This window comes from Boleophthalmus pectinirostris, unplaced genomic scaffold (genome assembly GCF_026225935.1).
Source record: "Boleophthalmus pectinirostris isolate CB_2022bp ecotype Guang Dong unplaced genomic scaffold, ASM2622593v1 HiC_scaffold_18, whole genome shotgun sequence".
NCBI classification, from domain to species: Eukaryota; Metazoa; Chordata; class Actinopteri; order Gobiiformes; family Gobiidae; genus Boleophthalmus; species Boleophthalmus pectinirostris.
The window spans coordinates 41,771,313-41,792,915 of record NW_026571133.1 but is presented as its reverse complement, the minus strand read 5'-3'; the positions used below and the strand labels follow the sequence as shown (position 1 = coordinate 41,792,915).

General features: G+C 38.2%; 2 protein-coding genes across 4 annotated transcripts in view; one reads left to right on the top strand and one right to left on the bottom strand.

Moving 5' to 3' along the window:
• stom (stomatin) overlaps positions 1 to 4,508 on the top strand; it is a 52,173-nt gene extending 47,665 nt beyond the window's left edge. For 2 of the 3 annotated variants that reach the window (XM_020919269.2, XM_020919268.2), the window contains one exon: positions 698 to 4,508. In XM_020919269.2, the coding sequence (XP_020774928.1) occupies positions 698 to 886 (189 nt within the window). In that variant the 3' untranslated portion in view covers positions 887 to 4,508. The remainder of the gene's footprint in view (positions 1 to 697) is intronic. The other variant, XR_008632174.1, reaches the window with a different exon arrangement.
• A 3,538-nt stretch (positions 4,509 to 8,046) lies between these two features.
• Positions 8,047 to 21,603, bottom strand: part of gsna (gelsolin a) — a 51,439-nt gene continuing 37,882 nt past the window's right edge. The window contains exons 11-16 of the mRNA XM_020919267.2: positions 16,949 to 17,119; positions 16,340 to 16,514; positions 12,450 to 12,571; positions 12,199 to 12,276; positions 10,932 to 10,992; positions 8,047 to 9,320 (exon numbers count right to left, since the gene is read on the bottom strand). Of these exons, the coding sequence (XP_020774926.1) occupies positions 9,151 to 9,320; positions 10,932 to 10,992; positions 12,199 to 12,276; positions 12,450 to 12,571; positions 16,340 to 16,514; positions 16,949 to 17,119 (777 nt within the window). The 3' untranslated portion in view covers positions 8,047 to 9,150. The remainder of the gene's footprint in view (positions 9,321 to 10,931; positions 10,993 to 12,198; positions 12,277 to 12,449; positions 12,572 to 16,339; positions 16,515 to 16,948; positions 17,120 to 21,603) is intronic.

Here is a 21,603-nt window from a genome sequence, read left to right as displayed (position 1 = left end):
ACTACTGCTACTTTTCAAACTCACTACTACTACTGCTACTGCTACTATTCAAACTCACTACTACTGCTACTATTTTCAAACTCACTACTGCTACTACTGCTACTGCTACTATTCAAATTCACTACTACTGCTACTACTATACAAACTCACTACTACTACTGCTGCTATTCTAACTCACTACTTCTACTGCTATTATTCAAACTCACTACTACTACTACCACTATTCAAACTCACTACTGCTACTATTCAAACTCACTACTAATACTGCTACTATTGAAACTCCCTACTACAACTACTACTACTACTACTACTATTATTATTTACTACTACTACTATTCAAACTCACTACTGCTTCTAATGCTACTATTGAAACTCCCTACTACTACTACTACTACTACTACAATTACTACTACTACTACTACTACTACTACTATTACTACTGCTACTACTACTACTACTATTATAACTACTACTGCTACTACTATTACTACTACTTCTACTATTACTACTGCTACTATTACAACAACTACTACTACTAGTACTATTACAACTACTACTACTACTACTTCTACTACTCTAAATTGCTGAAACATGTGTGAATGAAACAAAACACATCTCCAGGTCTGTTTTTGAGGAGGTAACAGTTGCAGTTTTGTGTCGTATAGGTCCTTAAAAGATGCATTTGTTGTGTGTGTAGGTGATAGCTGCAGAGGGTGAGATGAACGCGTCCCGGGCTTTAAAGGAGGCGTCTCTGGTGATCGCAGAGTCCCCCTCCGCCCTGCAGCTGCGATACCTCCAGACCCTCAACACCATCGCAGCCGAGAAGAACTCCACCATCATCTTCCCCCTGCCCCTGGAGATGATGCAAGCCTTCATAAAGCCCTGAGCCTCCACCGGACCTCAGGCAACCAGTCCCACCTCCAAACCCACCAACCCCCACTAACACCAAGAAGAACTCCACCATCCTTTTCCACCTACCCCTGGAGATGATATAACCCTTCATCAAGCGCTGAGCCTCCACCGGACCCCAGGCAACCAGTCCCATCTCCAAAACCCACCAGTCCCACCCAAAACCCCACCACCATCATCTTTCCCCTGCCCCTCAAGGTGATGCAAGCCTTCATCAACCAATGAGCCACCACCTGACCCAGGGAACCAGTCCCACCCACCAACTCCACCAACTGACCCTAGCCGAGCCAGTCCCAGGCAACCAGTTCCACCACCGGATGCAGGCAGCCAGTCCCACCTCCAAAGCCACCAACCCCATCCAAAACCCCATCACCTTCAGCTTCCTCCTGCCCTTGGAGATGGTGTAAGCCTTCATCAAGCAGTGAGTCCACCACCTGACCCAGGCAACCAGTCCCACCCATTAACCCCACCAAACCAACCCTAACTGAACACCCACTACCACCATCGCAGGTGAGAAGAACTCCACCATCGTCTTCCACCTGTCCCTGGAGATGAGCCTCCACTGGACCCTAGGCAACCAGTCATAACACAAGATCCCAGGCAACCAGTTCCACCACCTGACCCAGGGAACCAGTCCCACCCACCAACCCCACCAACCGACCCCACCCGAACCTCTACTACTACCATCACAGCTGAGAAGAACTCCACCATCCTCTTCCACCTGCCCCTGGAGATAATATAACCTTTCAACAAGCAGTCAGCTTCCAGTCCCACCTCCAAAACAACCAACCCCATCTGACTTGTCCGACAGGTTATACACACAAAATATCCGAGTATTTAGCCAAACAAGTGTGAAGAGAGATCTCCACTAAAAGAGAAAGTAGAGGAGGGCAGAGAATCTGAAGGGTCTAAGTGATATTTCAGTTACAAATTTGTTTCTAACCATAGATTTCAGAATGACGAGAAAAGCTCGTTGCTGCCATAGCGATTAAAACATTTTATACTTTTAATTTAAATAAGTTGCCAAGTTTCAGTCATCAAAAACATCCAAATGTCACTTGTGCCCTTTAGATCGTCAGACCGTGGTTTTGATCTGTTTACATAAATGTGTCATTAGCGGGTCAGAGCTCACCCTGCCATCATGTTTCTCTCTGACAAACGGGTGCTACAGTCACAGAACGGGAGAGAAATTTGCATTTATTATTGTTCATATTTCATATTCTCAAACGGGGAAGTGCCTCCAACTATGTGGCCTTAGACAAGTCAACGTGGACCATCGTTTGAACATTATTAACTGCTCAGAGGAGGGTCATGCAGTGATCGTACTTAGGAAAAGTCATGATTCTACAAGTGCATGGCTAGTACATATCCCATAACTAGAAAATAACCCAATAACATAGGACTGGGTGATATATCAAAAACTAGGTCAATTTACGATTTGTTTTTCTTTTCAAAAATGAAATAGAAATGGCTTTTGATTTCCTTAAACTTAAGAACATACAGAGGACTAAAAGAAAACCCCAACTATATTACTGATGATTAGACATGACTGAATCTGAATATTATTTTTGGCGAGTGTTGACAGCACCGGAGAAATCTGATGACCAAATTTTAAAATAACTTCTAACATTTTCTTACTCAAACCAGAGGGAACTGCCATGGCATTTCAACAATCTGACAATGCCAGAAATCAGATAATGATCAGATTTTGGTCCATATATGAACATAAATTGCGTTGCACACTTTAGAACTACTGGACTAAATACAGATGCACTTGCTAGTAGAGTTAGAATAGTATAGAATATCAGATACTAACCAGTTGGAAAACTAATACTGAAACTAGATATTCATTTGAGCAGGTATGAATACTGAACAAAATCACACCAACGGGACAAAATTGGATGTTTTCTGAACAGTTTTAGAAAGATTATTAGAGGTATCAGATATATAAGACCACGTGGCAACATAAAGAAAGTACTACTATTTTGTGTTGAAAATAAGAGCATTTTCCAGTTTCCAAAATCCAGTTTAAAATGTTAAAATATGTTTGTTTGTTTGTTGTTTTTTAATCAGTTCATATACTAACTAAATAATTGGTGTAAAATAAACAGAGCTTTTAGAGCGACTTTGTAATTCTCTGTGTAGCTGAAGAGAGTCTCAGTTTGACTCTACTGAGGTGAAGCTGAGCCCGAGGTGTATTTTATTTATTCATTTTTATGTGGGATTACATCATCAGATTTTAAGTATCGCTAGCCATATTTCTCAAAAGAAAAGGATTTTTAAATGTATTAAAACTGACAAAAATGTGTAACTTATAAACTAAAAAGTCAAGTCAAACCTATAATTTTTCTGGTGTAATGTTGTGATGACATAATTGGTTTGTCATGTTAGTAATAGAAACCTTTCTTGCCCCACAAATGTCCCACTTTAAATTTTGATTTTAAATATAAATATTTACATTACCAAAAAAAAAAGTAATCTAGTGCACTACATTATATGGCCAGTCTGAGTTGGAGGCGCTACTGGCTGTGGAAGCAAGTTCAAAAGGGACATGAAAATGTTTTATTTAATTACAGCTTTATCGTTTTTTTTTTAAACTCACTGATTTAGAATTTCAAAAAATATTTTAAAACTTGAAAAAAAAATCTACATTTATTTCTAAAAAGGAGTTCTATTTATTTCCAGCCTGAAGCCTTAATGTACTAACACCACGTTACACCTCTGACCTCTATGCAGTCACTTTTGAGTATCTCTACTAACACAAACCAAATATCTGTGTCTGTTGTATATATGCAAGTACTCGCCATTTCAACCTCTTCACCTTGGGAATTTGCGAGAAAAAATATGAAATGTTCTTATTTCTGTGATTACAAATATGAGAAATAATTGTTCTCAAAACTCAACAATTGCTTAGAATCCAGAGCGACTGATAAATACCGATATTTTTAGGATGATTATATAGATTATTTTCTCAAATTCTGTTACTAAAATTCACTACAAAGTCACACAGAGCCCTTTTTGGGGGTTTTTTGCATTGAAGTAATAAAATAAAGCTGTGTGTAGTTTTTAAAGAGCAGATTGACCAAAACGAAATATCGGGCTGTTCTGGAGATTTATTCCGATATCTGATACACTCAAAACTGCAAATATCGGCCCCAATCTATGTGTCTTATCTGTAGTCCAAACCCAGAGTGAGTCGGTGATGCATGGCCACTGAATGCTGTATTTCGAGTGTGTACTGTTACTGCTTACTGCATTGTATATCAGAACTATAAGTATTACTACAAAATATATATCAACATATTATAACGCAGTATGAGCAAAGCAAAGAGTTGTGTTTTATTTCTCACTATTTCACTTTTTACTGTTATTGTGTTTATTAATATGTCTTTATAACATTTTATTACAACTTTGTGTTTGTCCAAAAGTATAGTTCAATTCAAGTTTTAGGTTAGAATCACATTTGTGTCGTTCTTAATGAAATGTTACAAATTGTTGATGAAACAATATGAAATCTTTACAGTTTGAAATGGCTATTCTTTGGTTGCGTTATCTTTGTAACTGTGATATTTTAGCAGCTTTTCATTAATAAATTTGTTATGAATGTGAACAAACGTTGACTTTTTTATCGCAATATTTCAAGTTCAAAGGCTTTAATGTCGGGTACGGGAGCCTTGGAGGGACGTGCTGTAAATTAACCCCAGTCAGAATGGTCAGTCAGTTTTAAATCAATCAATCAATCAATCAAACTTTATTTGTATAGCACTTTTCATACATTTGAAATGTAGCACAAAGTGCTTCACATGCAACAGAAACATTTTTAATACATTAATTAACACCCCCCCCCCCCATACCACAATTTAAACAGAAACATAAAAACTAAAAAAACTAATAAACATAAAGCTCTTAAAAGTTATAGTAAAAATTAAAGTGTATAGCTAAGACCAGATGGAGACAAAATAAAGTAGTAATGATAATTTAATTTAAAAATACCATAATAATAACAATAATAATGATAATTTAAGTTAAAACAGGTAAAAGTTTCAGTTAAAAGCTAAATTAAAAAGATATGTTTTAAGTTTACTTTTAAAAATATGAACACTCGCAGCGGACCTCAGATCCTCAGGCAGACTGTTCCACAGACGGGGGCCGTAAAAGCTAAAAGATGCCTCACCGTGAGTTTTAGTCTGGACTCTTGGGACAGCTAAAAGGAGACTACCTGAGGACCTGAGAGTCCGAGAGGGCTCATATGATAAAAGCAGATCAGATAAATAAATAGGACTAAGACCATTAAGAGCTTTATAAACCAATAAAAGAACTTTAAAATCTATCCTGAAGCTCACAGGAAGCCAGTGCAGAGACTTCAGTACTGGGGTGATGTGCTCTCTCTTCCTGGTCCTCGTCAGCAGCCGGGCTGCCGAGTTTTGGAGGAGCTGCAATGGAGCTGTAGATTTCTTTGGAAGACCAGAAAGGAGAGCATTGCAGTAATCAACGCGATTTGTAATAAAAGCATGTATTAAAATCTCTGCACTGGCTTGAGAAAGAAAAGGTCTGACTCTGGCAATATTTTTTAGATGATAAAAACCAGATTTAGTGATGGACCTGATGTGTGGCTCAAAGCTAAGCTCACTGTCAAGAATAACTCCTAAACTTTTCACCCTCTCACAGGGGTTCAGTGAGTAGGTTTGGAGCTTAGCTTTGAGCCTCTCTCTCTGAGCTTCAGGACCAATAATTAAAACCTCAGTTTTGCCCTGGTTGAGCTGGAGGAAGTTTGCTGCCATCCAGGACTTAATATCTAAAATGCAGTTAAAAAGGGTGTCGATCGGGCTCAGGTCACCAGGAGACACGGCTATGTAGAGCTGGTATCATCAGCGTAGCTATGAAAGTTAACACCGTGTCTCCTGATGACCTGTCCTAGTGGCAGCATGTAAAGGTTAAAAAGGGTTGGACCTAAAATTGAGCCTTGGGGAACACCATACTCCATTTTACATTTTGCGGAGGAGTGCTCCCCAAGACTAACATAAAAATCCCTGTTTGTTAAAAATGATTTGAACCAGTTAAAAACAGATCCAGAGAGACCAACTGTATAATGCAATCTATCTAATAAAATACAGTGGTCTACAGTGTCAAATGCTGCCGTGAGATCCAACAGCACCAGGACTGACAGGTTTTTCTTGTCTAAGTTGGATCTTATATCATTAAGAATCTTTAATAATGCAGTCTCTGTGCTATGCTGAACTCTAAAGCCAGATTGATAAATTTCAAAAATATTGTTAGAAGTCATAAAATCACTAACCTGGTTAAAAACAATTTTTTCTAAAATTTTGCTTAAAAACGGCAGATTTGACACAGGTCTGTAATTACTGAGCAGGGAGGAGTCCAAGTTATCCTTTTTAAGCAGAGGTTTGACCATGGCAGTTTTAAGTGCTGTAGGAAAAACCCCTGTCTGCAGCGAAAAATTTACAATGTTAAGAACTTCTTGGGCTAAAAAATTAAAAACAGATTTAAAAAGCGATGTAGGAATAGGATCTAAAAAACAGGTGGCTGGTTTTAATTGTAAAATAAATAGCGCTTTTCCACCTTCAAAGCACTTTACAACAAGGAAACACAAATACCAACTCGAGCGTCCCCCCTGGCTTGAAAGTTCCAGCTCAAACGTCCCATTATCTCAGCTTGAACGTCCCCCTCCTCTCTCCGGGTGCCCCCTTCTCTTGGGTGGCACATGAGTAACTGCTGTGTCTGGGAGAGGGGGGGATGTTCTCGCTGCGTCACACACTGTTATGTTAGAAAATCAGCTTCTGTATCATAATAAAATGAAATGTGAATGTAGCGAGACCAAATGTCGGGTCTTGTTTATGTCATTTTACTGATCTTCCCAAAACAGCACACATATTTTTTCAGTCTGTAATTTCGATATAATCCTCATTTGCTTGTAGAAGTTTACTATGAAATCATATTTTTTTTTTAAATTTCTTGTTCCCTATGTCCTACAGCGTCTGTAACTGTTGATTTGGGCAAAAAATATGAATTACTTACTTACTTGCCATGAACATAATTTGTAAGCAGCACAACACAAGAAACTTAGAAAGCTACAGAATTTGTTCAAAAATCTTTCAGAATCACTTTTAGGAAGTTCTTAACTCTGTAATTGAGTGAAATATGTCAGATAAAATCCTGACATAGTTGCTGCACAGTTGAGACCCCATCATTTTTACGTTTCTTTTTTTTTTTTTTTTTTTATGTATGTATGAACAAATATGTGGAGATATATTGTAACTTGCGTGTGTACTATATATAATGACAAAAAAAAGTTGGTTCCCGGATCCACTCACCCATTCACACACTCAAGAGTAGAATTCAAACTGCCAACCCTCTGATCTGTGGACAAACGCTCTGACCAACTGAGCTACTGTTGCCCTTCCATGTTTTATGTAGGAACTGTATGTAATGTATATGTATATATGCATTACTGTATATGTAACCCAGACCTGGGCATTGTACAGCTCCAAGGCCACTTACGGCCCTTAGGTTGACTCTGACTGGCCCTTTAAGCACATTTACAATTGCAACATATTTTATATTTAGACATTTGGCAACCTCACTTTTAGTCGTAACATAAACTAGTCTGACCACCTGTGCTCTAAAAAATATCCTCACTGAACACTGAATGTAACCGAACCTGTTCTGAGAGAGCCTTCACCTGCAGACAGAGCACACATAGAAGTGTTTTTCATTCTCAGTATATGGACGCACCATACTCTCTCTGAGCTGCAGAGGCTGCACTAGCACTGATTCATGACTGGCTGTAGGTGCTGGGGTTTACATAGTGACCATCCAAATCAACACATTTTAGGTTTAAACCAACTGGATTTCAGCATTGAAAGGGCAACCCAAATGAGAGTCATGTGAGGCTCATTCTGCTTTGTGATTGGATAATTGTCCAAAACAACAAATTATAACATTTAAAACTTCCATCATGTCCACTGTTTTGGTAATGAAGCATAAATCAGCATATTTGAGGACACAACTAGGTCATGTTTATGGAATTTTAAATAAGAATCTTACACACAGTCCTCGTAAATTAATTAATGGTTTACAGTTGCAAAAAAAACAAACAAAAACAAAAAACAATGACAATTTAATTTTCCGTTCTAATTTTATTGATGTGGTGAATAGTGATACAGAGGGTCCTGAGGAGTGTCATGGCAACCAAGCAGCAAAGCAACGGTTTCTTTTAGCGTCGTAGCATCACGGAATAAACTACAGTAGCTCTATCCGTAAACTCTATCCAAATAAATACAAATGTGCAAGTCACTCACAAAGGCTAACCGTACAGTACCTATAAAACACAGCGTGCTGACGTAAATGATTCTAAGGCATCTGTTGTATTGCTATTTGGCTCACAAACAGGTGTTGAAAATGTTTTTTGTTTTTTTTTTGCATCCATTTAAATTCACTAGTTTTAACTGTAGGATCAGAAAACTCAAAGCATACACAGAAGAATCACTGGACACATCTGAACATAATAAAATGATAAAAGTTTGACAAATAAAATGCATTACGTCATGTTTTGTTGCCAATAATGACGTATTATAATGAAATAGAACGTACAGAATTTATTTTAGAAAAAGGACAAAAATTAAATGATGGCCAAAATATTTATAAAACTGCAAAATATGACTACTGTAAATTTCTTAAAATCAGAATAATTGTGATTTGACTAGTTTTTAATTTTAGACATTGTTTCAAGCCATACTATTATTATTATTATTAGTATTATTTATTTTATTTTTTTTTTTTTTTTTTTCAAAATTTCTAAAATATATATTTAATCTACCAGTATTCTAATATATCCCAAATTAATAACACCTAAATACAATTCTGAATTCACACAATTTAGAATACCTAATGTGTTTGTAATATGTTAGGTGGCACAGTAGCAGAGTGGTTAGCCTCTGTGCTTCTTAAACTATACTATATAACACACCGTCTTTTTTTTTTTTTTTTTTTTAACAATTGTGTCCAATGTTTCTTCTGTCTATGAGTGACGTGAAAAGTGCATATACCTTCATTGTAATTCTGCTTCCTATTGGCATAAAACAACTCTAAAAGGCATCAAGTGACTGTAATCAAACGCTTTTAAAAACATAAGAAAGAATAGTATAAAAGACATCGGCAGCAGTACAGTCTTAGGCCAGGAGGGGGCGGCACAGAGCGGGCGTGTAGGGGAGGGGGTGTCGTTTAAAGGGCCAGTTCAGCCATGACGCGCTCCAGGGGGTCGCTGCTCCAGTACTCGTGGTCCCAGCCCAGGAACCAGCCCGTGAAGGTTGGGGGTTCGAATCCCTGCTTGATCTTGACGATGGGCGTGCGCGGGTCTCTGCTCGCCGGGTCCGTCTCGATGTAGCGGACAGCTGAGGGACACAGGAATATTTACAAGTGAAAGACAGAAAATGGACATTACCTTTGAAATGATTTGTGAGTGATTATTTGTCTGTGAGTCAAGAGATTTCTCATTTTTTAACACAAAACTGACTCTTGTGAGCTTTTAGACATGTTATAATGCTGTTCCCTCATCAAAAACATAACTGGAGCTGTGTTTTGTTTCATTCATGTTTGAGGAACCCTGGATTATTAGGTGCTCTACATCCCCAAAGCTCAAAATGCTCTGTTCAACCTTGTGATGTCATTTGGTGGTAGTTTTAGTAAGTTAAAGGCTATTTTACTGTCATTTAAACTGCTTTACTTTTCAAGACTCTAGAACAGAGCTGGGCATTGCACAGCTCCAGGGCCACAAGCGGCTTTTATTTTTGAATATTTTTGCTTTAACTCTAGTACAGTTGAGATCGTCTCTAATATCTGCTGGTGCACTGACGATTGAAGCAGTTTCAATTATTGTTTTCAGGCCATTAGAGAACCTGATTGATGTGTTCACGCCAACCTTAGCGTTCAGGAGCCAAGAAAAACGTGTTTTTTCCAAGCGAACCGTGATGACACAGTAGATGTGAGCAGGCTCATCCGGGTCACACGTGGTAAAATAAACAAACAAAGAAAACGTGTGTGGAATATGGTGGAGAAATCAAGTGACAAGAAGCAAGTGATCAGCGGAGGAGACCAAATATTCTATATATATTCCATACAGTATATCTGTGTCTCATGGTAAGTTTACATCTTTGCATTCAGCACTGCCACCTTCTCCACAGCTGATGTTGTTGCAGAGCTTGGCACAGATGCATAATTATTTGTATGAGTACAAATGTTCGTTGGTGTTGATGATGTGATCCATGATTGTTATTTTTCTTGCTGTGACATCCGCCTTGGTTTTATTTGGTGGTAAATCCACACCCTCTGTCGATGGGTTCATTTAAATGGTTTGAACGTGGGTCGTTCACCAGTGAGCACTTTATTTCCCAGTGTGAAAACAGCTAAAGAGGCTAAAACAATGGTTGTAGTGAAGGTGTATGGAGTTTAAAAACACAGTTTAGTGCTTCCCATATTACCACTTAATGACATCACAAGGTCAAATAGAGATTTGTGTGTTAAACATGTGTAAATGAAACAAAATACAAGCTTGTGTATTTTTGAGATGATAAACATTATAATATAGATAAAAAATAATGCAATATAAACATTTTAAACAGAAAATATTCCACATACACATGAAATTACTGTGGGTCTTAAATATTTTTACAACTACATAAATTCTCAAACTGTTTTGGGGAGGAAATCATAATCAGTATAAGACAACATCTGCCCTTTTTGAAAACAGAAAAAACTCTTAATTATAAAACATCAATATTTTGCCATTGCTATGTGTGGCAATTTAAAGGTGCACTATGTAACTTTTCTGGTGAAGGGTCTGCCCCCTGCTTGTTTCCATGGAGATATTATCAGTATGCTTGGAATGTTCCACAGTATGACATTAAACTCCTCTATCTTCATGGAGACAAGCAGATGGCACCATTAAGCCAAATGACAGGTCAGGTCTGTGGAGTGGTGGCCCTGCTCATTGTTCTGTGTCTCACCTGATGCCATGGCCTCGGTCTTCTCTTCTTCTTGAGCTTCGTTTCCGATCCACACAAACACCTGAAACACACAAGTATCCAGCTCAGCTCTCTCTCTACAGATACATGAGTGTTCCATTACAGAAGAGAGCAAACATCCTAAATCATTACACATCAATGTCCTGAATATTGCTATGAGTACCGTATTTTTTGGACTATAAGCCGCACTTTTTTCAGTGGTTTGGGTGGTCTTATATTTTACTCTGGTGCGACTTATATATGAAAATATTCACACTGACAGCCATGAGAGGCTCTTGTGTGTCAGTATCTGCTGCTCCTATTACTCCTGTACCACTGTCACTTCACGCTCTACTGCACATGTCTCCTGCAGAAAGAGCCTCTGTCCTGCTGTAAGTCGTGAAATATTCGAGCAGCAGAAAGAAAGTTTGGAGTGAGTGAGAAACTTGTGAGGAACTGGGAAAAAGTGAGGATGAAGAACACAGCTTCATGGCAACTGGGAGGATGCACCATGTAACTTTCCTGAAGTCACTGGATGGATCAACAAAGCCTGAACTTCAGTGACACCGAAACCATCCTGTCGGGATTCAGAAACGCCAGAATAATTCTAACTGGAACTGATGCTCAGAAGTGACACCAAGGAATGAAGAATTAAATGGATTTATTGATTTGGAGTGAGATGCAGAGTTTGTTAAACTTGTTCTGTTCTGTTGTTTATGTTATAGTTTATCTGAAGAACTGTTCATATGTGACGTTAACAGTCTGTTGTTCTCTCTTCTATTGTTATTACTAGAACTTGCCTTTCATGATGAAATGTCAGTTCCTGGTCACTGATTTTATAAAATAAATTTCCCCCAAAAAGTGCGACTTATAGTTTGGTGCAACTTATATATGTTTTTTTGTTCTTCATTATGCATTTTTTGGCTGCTGTGACTTATACTCCAGAGTGACTTATAGTGCAAAAAATACAGTAAGTAGATAGTCAAAGTATATAAATGTGTGCATCAGAAATACATATTCCAAAAAATACTGAAAAACTAATACATGAGAGTACTTGATGATGTAGTGTTGGGTTCAGAGTGCACTGAATGAGTTAGAAAAATACACTGCACATGTGATACGTGCACAACAATTAAATATGAAGCTGTTTAATGTCAATTCTGCTCTAATATAATGCTACTTAATGTAAAAATATAAGTATTCAAACTACAGTTCTGTGATTGGACCATGTAACAGAATAAGTTACTAAAACACGTTTGTCCAGTGTTACCTGCTCCCACGTGTCCAGGATCATGACATCATCTGTGGCCAGGTCGTCCTGTGTCATCTCCCCGGGCACCTCCTCGATCTGGACAGAGACACAGTTAGATGTGTTTGTAGAGATCGGTACCTGTCAGGCTTTTTCTATACTAATACTTGAACAGTACACATTGGTACTTTACAATACTTTTTCACTCCTTATGGTGCATTTATCATTATCTATTCAAATAAACTCTTGAATAAGAATATTCAGAGGCTTACGATGAAGTTGCCGGTCTTGTTGGAGCAGGCGAACAGTCTGGGCGGGTGGGCGTCCATCTTGTCCTTGAGTCTGGTGGACGTGCGGTACTCAGACTTTCCTCCAAGGATTTCCCAGAAGTCATCTATGAAGAGAACACGCCGTTTAAACACGCTAAAGAAAGACTCTGAAGGTTCTGGTGTAAAGGTGCAGCAGACACAGACACAAACACAAACAGTATGGCACTAAAACACATTTTAATCTGGCCCCCAGCAAGTATTTGTGTGGTGGATCCCTCTGCCACCACTCCACAGTGTCAGTATCATTTCATTTCATTTACATTAAGTTAATTACATTACACATAATTTCATTCCTTTATTTAGGAATTATATTCTCATTTTAGTTAATATAAGTCTGATTTACTTACACTTGTTGTTTTTGTTTTTGAGAACTCTTGGAAGAGACCACCATGACTCAACAAGGGGGGAGGGAGCACTATTTAGTTAGTTTTATTAAGTTAGTTTGTATAGTTTGCTTTAGGGTCACTTTATTATCACTTATTATTTTCTGTATTATAATTATTTGCCTTTTTGTTACTTTGGTTAATTTAGTAGTTTAGTTAATTATTTAGTTTAATTCCTCCTTCTTGTGTTTAGCTTTAGTTGGTCCTCAAGTATTTAAACACCACTGTTCCTTTGTCTGGTTGGGTTAGTTTTGTTCTGTTCAGTTTGATTTTGAGTTACCCCAGTTGGGCATGGCTTTTTTTGTTAATAATTTGCCTAATTTGAGTCTTTGTTAAATTAAATCTTTTTTTACTTTATAAAATTTAGACTTATTTTTATACCTTGTCTTTGCCTTTATGTTTGGTCCACTACAAGCAGTGTTGGGAAGGTTACTTTTAAAATGTAATCCCATACAGATTACAGATTACATACCCCAAAATGTACTTTGTAACGGAATCCATTAAATTAGTGAGTAATGTAATCTGATTACTTTGGATTACTTGATTTGCGGTAGAGAAGCAAAGATCAGGAAATCTTCACATACGATGTTTTGTCTGATAAAAGAAAATGAAAAGGCCGAGTCTTCACTTAACCAGATTAAAAATATTATTTATAGAAGACGAGGAGACACGCGCAGCATGGTCCTGTTAAATCCTGGTTTAGACCTGGTTTAGACCTGGTTTAAACCTAATTTAGACCTGGTTTTAGACCTGGTTTAGTCCTGGTTTTAGTCCTGGTTTAGTCCTGGTTTAGTCCTAGTTTAGACCTAGTTTAGTGTTCGGCAATAAGTGAAATTACAGAGAGAAAAAAAGAAGGGATATAGCCCCAAATGTGAAAACAGGAAAATACCGCCGTGTAATCCACTTATTTCAACAAAGTAACTGTAATCCAATTACCACTCATTCAAACAGTAACTGTAACTGAATACAGTTACTCATAATTTGTACTCTGATTATGTAACTCCGATACATGTAATCTGTTACTCCCCAACACTAACTACAGTTTGATTATTTATTATTATATATTTATATGTATTTGATTATTTATATGAAATAACAACAGTCTATATTTTACATAAAATTACTTAAAGAATGATTATTATTACACCTATGACCTCAGTGGCTCAGCCGTCTGCCACATGTTTGGATTAATTCTTTAATTTGGCTCCTGAGAAAAAAATATTTGTCCACCCCTGCATTAAACTTGTGTATGTCTGTGTTACAGCTCAGATCTGTGGATATGTGACACAGTAAGTCACAGTAAGTATGCATATATATTTTCTCAGTTTATTTTTAGCAATAATACACCTTCAACGAAATAAATGCAAACAGATCAATTAAATGTGGTACTGTTAATAAGCATCTGCATGAAGACAAGGAAGTGACCCTCCACTAGAAAAGTGACATGATTGACCTTTAGAGTCCATCATTACTCCTAATTCAACAAACAAATCTCTTACACCATCACTCTGCATCAGTCCAGCTCACCTGCTCAGTACATTTCAGGTCACATACAAGACTGTCCGCTCTCCGCTGTGATGTCTGCACTTCAGAGACGCTCTTAAATTGCCTTTTCTTGGTTGTGTTGACTCTTACAGAAGTTTACACAAGCCCAGCATCAATAGTACATTTAGCTGGTGAAACTAGGAGCTAACAAAGCAGTGAACAGTGCGCTTTCTACTTCAAAACATACCAAAGAAGCCATGAATTATGAAAAACCACTGGAAAAATCACAAGACCGACTTTTTGCTTTTCGTATCGCTCTCTTAAACCGGGGTCAGATTTGGATTGATTTATTTATTTTTTGTGTATGAAATATGGATAGTGTTTTGTGTTTTGCCCGCGGTCTGCAGAGATGACAGAGTATAAAGCCTGATGTAACGTGGCCGTGCGGTACTGTAAAATAAATGAATGAACGCCAGCGCTGAGTTGCTGAGTTTAAGGGAAGCTTTGTACTGGACTTTGTGAGCATTACAGCGCTTTGTCCAAGAGTGTGTGAACACAGCTCAGAGGGAAAACTCACACAGAACAGTCAGAGTTTGAACTGGGCTTTAGAATTATTAGAGCCACTCTTAAGTTATTGACCTGCACTCACTGACTGTTGGCTATCTGTGAGATTTTGGAAGGTTAGAAGACTAAGTAACTTTTCAGGTGGAGAGTCTTCCACTTCCTTGACCCCATGGAGATGTTAGTGCTTTGCCTGGAATGTTCCATAGTATAACATGAAGCACGTGACGCCACCAGGTAAACCCACTGACAGTAATACTGCATGTTTTATAAGAAAATAAAAATGTAAAATAACTTACTACTAGTACTTCTACTACTACTACTACTACTATTACTATTACTACCGTATTTTCCAGGTTATTAAGATGCGCTCTTAAGCCTCTAACTGCATCAAAAAGCAGCCGCGCACCCCGCAATCCAGAGCACCCCATACATGAATCCACTCGGGTGTCCCAGCACGACTTCAGTAAACTACAAATCCGCACCACCCGCAGAACACGCAAACACACACGGAGCAGACAGCGACCGCACAACGAAAAACACCCACAGCCACACTCATCACTCCACGCCGACGAGGAACAGAACGGAGGAACGAACCAAAAAAGCGAGTGTAATGTGCCCCTCTGAGCCACAACTGTACAACTGAGTCACTGCGAACACGCCGACAATCCAGGGGTCCCAGACACACCCTCCCTACACGCCACAACTGAACAAAGCCCAGAGTCACGGTGAACGAACCAAACAAAGTCCCACTGACCCATCCAACTGCTGTGTTTTGTTTAAAGTCCGGTGCGTTTTTTTTGTGAAAAAAGTTTGAAAATAGACCATTTAATGACAGTGCACCTTATAATCCAGAGTGACTAATAGTGCGGAAAATACGGTACTACTACTACTACTACTACTACTACTACTACTACTAATAATAATAATAATAATCATCATCATCATCATCATGATCATAATCATAGAATACATGTACAATACAGGGTAGACATGTTAATGCCATACTGTGTAACATTCCAGACAACCAATAAAAACTCCAACAAAACAAGCAGGGCATGGATCCCACAGCACAAAAGTCACATAGCGCACCTTTAAACATTAACTTAAATGTGACAAATTTCTGAGTCCTGCTGCATTTAATGTGATGAGCTGGCACCTGCGCCCTGCGGCTCAAACACAAACGCTACTTTAAGTAAATGGCCGAGCTCAGTGACATGTGTCTGTAGTTTAGCATTTAGTGGTTAGGAACATCTCGTGGCAGCCCACCAGCCACACTGCGCTCAAGGAGACCTGTCTTGTTTACCACGTGACAGTAACTAGAGCAGAGCTGAGCTGAGCAGAGGAAGATGAAGCTTGCGACTCATATCCAGATTTTTCAATAGATCCGCGGCGAGCCCTTACCGCTCTCTCCTCCCTCGGGCAGCTCTGTGGGGCTCACTCCCAGGATGTCACACAGCTGTAGCGCCCCCTGCTTTTCGGTGTCACATGCGCCCTGCCCCACCCACAGGAAGCAGCCTCCGGGACCCGCCAAAATAAAAGCGTCATTGGAGTTTAGGTTAGAGGAAGTGGCCTCAACCTGCACAGAAACACATGGGTTTATTGTAATATTACTATTACAGTAACAATAATAATATAATAAACACTGTTTAAATACATGAAGTGATTTAATGTGCTTTAATAACAATGTAATATTAAAATACAATTTAAATACAACTGACCGCAGATTGTATTCCTATTAGCAATGGCACATATTCAACTATTTTAACTTAACTACACTTTTCTTCATTTGAATAGTTTTAACCTGTTAAAATTATTTTATTATGTAGAATTTCTAGGTATTTCTGACTCATTTCAATATGTTTTTACTTTATTTCATACATACATTGTACATTGTTCTGAAGTTAAAATGAGTCAAATTAAGAGAAGAAAAATCCTGACTGAAAGTCATTTGAACTCCTTCTGATATGTGTTGTAGAATGTTCATAAGCATGAGTGGTGCAGTTGTCTCACCTCGACAGCTCGTGTGTGTCCGGCAGAGTTGGATCGGACCTGGAACAGTCTGGTCTCTGCTGGAGCGCTCTGGCCTCCCTCTCTGGAAGTGCCCCCCCTGTACACCACCATGGGCTGCCCCCCGAACAGGCTCATGAGGTGAGCCGGCTCTTTGCCCTGCACCACACGCACCTGACACACAAACCACAGCAGCGTCAGTGAAAGAAGTAAAGTGGATCTGACAAGTTTTAGACAACACAATGCAAAAAATGCAGTAATTATCTTCATAAATAAAGGCTCCACATTACTCTGTTTTGTGATCTGTCTTCTAATGTTGTTTCCTCATCACAAACAGACCTGGAGTTGTGTTTTGTTTCATTCACATGTTTAACACCCAAACCCTGCACATTTAGGCTGAGTTTTTCTCTCAGACAGAAAACACTGTGTTCCACTTTATGATGTCATACACCTTCACTAGGATCATTTGGATGATTTCGGACCTAAACTTGCCAATCTCTACTGAACAAAACGTGTTAACTTGAAAACTACCACTACATGACATCACAAGGTGGAACTGCGCATTTTGAGCTTTGGAGATAAGCGAATAATAAAAGTAGCAAGGATTACACAAACACTCTGGGCATGTTTTTATGAAGCAACAACATTCTAACATAACTTAAAGCTCCCAAGAATCAATTTTGTGTAATACAGGACCGTTAATTCTCTCTTCTTTTTTTTCCCACAAACTAAACTGATCAGAATTAGAAAAAACATGAAAACCTGTCGTACCTGCAGTATTATTATGCTCTACTCTTGGTTATAGATAATTTATAGATACTTGTATGTATCTTTGGAATCTGTATTTCTTTTTTGATCTTTCACACAATCTGGAGTTGTATTTTACTTGTTTAAAATGGTTACACAACAAGAGGATAAAATAGTCCCATTAATTACTGTTATAATGTATTAACTGTATTCAAAACCATCGCAAGTACTTTTTCATTCTCCAGCATATGTCCCAAACAAAACTGTAATTTTTTTTTTGTAAATTGTATCCGAAAATGTAATTCCAGTTTAGTTACAATCTGTTATCAAATCGTTTTTCTTTTTCTAATAGTATAAAAGTATATTTCTGTGATGATATAGATATATACAGGGTGTCACTACGGTAACCAGATCGTGCTTTTTAATCAAATAAAACAAAATATATTTTAAAATAACTAAGGTAAAAAGAGTAGTCCTGTGTGTGACTCGTCTGCAGAGGGAGCTGTAAATAAAAGCAGAACTGAAAAATCTCCAGTGCCACATTCATGTTTGCAATAGCTGAAGTGGACACTAGAGGGCGCCATTGTACTGTAGGAAAATGACTCAGCGCTCTGCAGTCACTCCAATGTACTTACCCAGTTACAAAGAAGACAAAAAAAACAAATAACAATAATGAACCATAGTTATTTGTGAATATAAGATCTATTTCTTAGAACACTAGAGCTATCAACAATGTGTTATTTTGTATCTAATTTAATTTAAGGTCTACGTCACTTTATGTACGATGACAGCATGAAACAATGGCACAACAGGCATAACAAAAAACATACGCACACACTTTCATGCTATGACAAAATATGTATCTAAAGTGATTTATGGAGTTCAAAAGTGCTCAACTTGATCGTAACAGGATTGCTTAAAGGCCCTGGACCTGGTTTATATATTTTTTTCTACATGAGTAAAACGTGTTCTCAGTACAGATATATCATATAAACAGCTCTTGAGGTCAAAATAAGTCCGCCGTGTCCTGTCTGTGTCTAATTTTAAAGTGTTTTATTGTCTGATAATTGTATGGAAGATTCATTGTTTCATCAGATTTTGAATTTTAAAAGCTGTTGAATTTCTCACTCTCAAAAAATGTGCTTGAATATTTTTTTCATCTGAATTTCAGTTGATGAATTTGTATGTATATATTTTCAGTGTTTAAATCCAAGATGCCAAGGCAAAATCAGTCATGATCCAAAGTGCTCCGATCTAACTGACCCTGTGTTCGATTATCCTTCTGAGTCAGTTTTCTGAGGAAGTTGCCTAGTGACACGCACGACATGCCCCTTCTCTTGGGACGGCGCGACTCGGAACTCAGTGGCAGAAAAAGTCGACCGAGCGAGGATTCTGAGTCAGCAGCCAAGATGGCTCCGCCTACAGTGACGTGTAAATATGAAGTGTTTTCATTGTGTTTGGACACTTTGGTGATTTAAATGACAATTTCAGTCACTCATATCACTGCAATACCTTACTGCATCCGTATTACTGCCTATGGGTCTGGTAGTTGATGTTGTGGTGAGGCTCTCCAAGTCTGACACGAGATACATAATAATACGCTTCAAGCTCGGACGTGACGTCAAACCTGAGCTCCAAGTTGGAGTCAGAAGATAACCGAATGCATGGTGAGTAACAAGTAGGAAATGCTGAACAGAACCCTACATTGATTCGTCTGAATAAGCCTCATTAAAACCTCACCTCTTTGATTTCTTAACAGTAAACTCCCCCTACAGACAAAAAAGGAAATAAGAAACAGCCACCTCTGTCCTCCTCACTCGCACATGATCAACTGGCTCTATTCACGCTTACGTCACAAACCAGAAAAACGCTGGAAACATGCCACGGCAACTTCCGGTGTAGTTACCAACACTGGGCTCGCTGACCGTCTGTGATCAAACCTGTTGAAGTAAATGTGATCAGTGGTCAAATGAAGACTGCAGACGTTTGGAATCATCTGGAATTTGGCGCCTCATCTCTTCCAATCACATGTACCCAGTGCGCTCAGAGTTGTGTGTCAGTTTAGAAATGGGACATTTTCTCATTTTTTGTAGATTTGGACCTCGGATTTGACGTCACGTCCGAGCTTGAAGCTTTGTCTTATGTTTCTCGTGTCAGACTACGTGGATTATGATTATGACTCTTCCCTCATCTCATGAAAGCGCTGGCACTTTAATTAATTTCATTTTTGAAATTTCCACTTCATTTTATATTATGATTTCTCTTCTGTTACAACCTCAGGGACGTTAACGCCCGTTAAATCAAGTGTTTGTTCAATATTGGCCTCACCACAACACCGACTACCAGACCCACAGGCAGTGATACGAGTGACTGTCATTTAAACTACCAAAGTGTCCAAACACAATGAAAACAGTTTCCATGTCACAGTGGGCATAGCCATCTTGGATTCTGACTCAGAATCCTTGCTCGGTCGACTTTTTCCGCCACTGAGGTGTGAGTCGTACAGTCCCAGGAAAAGGGGCGTGTCATGCTTATCGCTTGTCATCGCTTTTTCCAAATGTCTTCCTGTTTGTGACATAAGCGTTGAAAAGAGCCTATTGCTAATTATTTAAAAGGTGAATTCTTTTATTTAGAATTTTTAAAAACATTGAAAATGTATACTTCAGAATAAAAATGACTCAAACGTGTATTATCAGAGTTAGAAAAATTCAAGGTCAGAAATTCAGTGGTATTTTAAATTCAAAATTTGATGGGACAAACTATCTTCCATATAATCGGGAATGCACGTTAGCATTCTAGTTGTTGATAGCATTACCGTTACTGCAAAACTCTGCACTGGTGTTGTGAAAAGCGTTTCTAATCTCATCATGGTGAATAAGTATGATTCTTGGAATATATAAAGCAAGAGAGGAATGAGTCTGGACCACTGCAAACTGTTTAAAGTGTTGTGTTTTTCACATTTTAACACAATATAAATCAGGTACAGCGCCTTTAAGCATGTGTGAATATAACTAAATAAAAAACTACTCTGGGTGTGTGTTTTGTCGATGTGTCTCCTTCAAAGTGAAAGGGAAATGAGGGAGTGAGCATGAGATGAGTTAGTCCGACAGTGTGTACGTTTACATGCACGTAAAGAAAACACAATTCCAACCCTAATCTGATTATAACAGGATTCCAAATTAGACATGAACACAGAACTCTGATTTGGGAGTGGGGATTATTCAAATTCCTCTAAGCGGAGTGGCACAATTGGAGAACACTGACTCGGGCTGCACAGTCATTTTTTGTGATCTCTGTGAACAAATGGCGATTAGTTTTTTCGGTTCAGATTTCTGTCGTCTTTCAAATCTAATTGAGCTCAACAGTGGCCGCTCAACCCTGGTTCTAGTTACTTTTTCCCGCAAACATTCCAGAAAAATAATATTAAACTTTTGAAAGCTTAGTTAATCAGCTACGTGATGACTAATGACCACAAGACCTAGAATTGTATTTCAAATTGATTTCTGAAGCTTTATAAACCGTAAACAAGTTATTTAAACATTTCGCAGAATCTTGCATTTTAACTCGAGGTTATCTTGATTTGAAAACATAAATCACAAATTTACTTGCAATCCCGAGAAAAGTCACAATTCAATGTTCTCCTAAGCTATTTATTGACAAGACTAGGAGAGACGCTCAACTGCGGAGGGTAAGAAACAATTGGCACGTTTACATGAGAGCTTTAATTCCAAATAAAAATAATTTAATTTAAAGTAAAAAATATTTCTGCTTTAAATAGACCGTGTAAACACTTAATTCCTAATGAAAATGAATATTTGGAACTAAACTTAATAAGTAAGTGGGTGGTTTATTCCGATTTTATAGCCAAATTAATTTATTCCTTGATCATGTAAACATTTATTCTCCTTAAA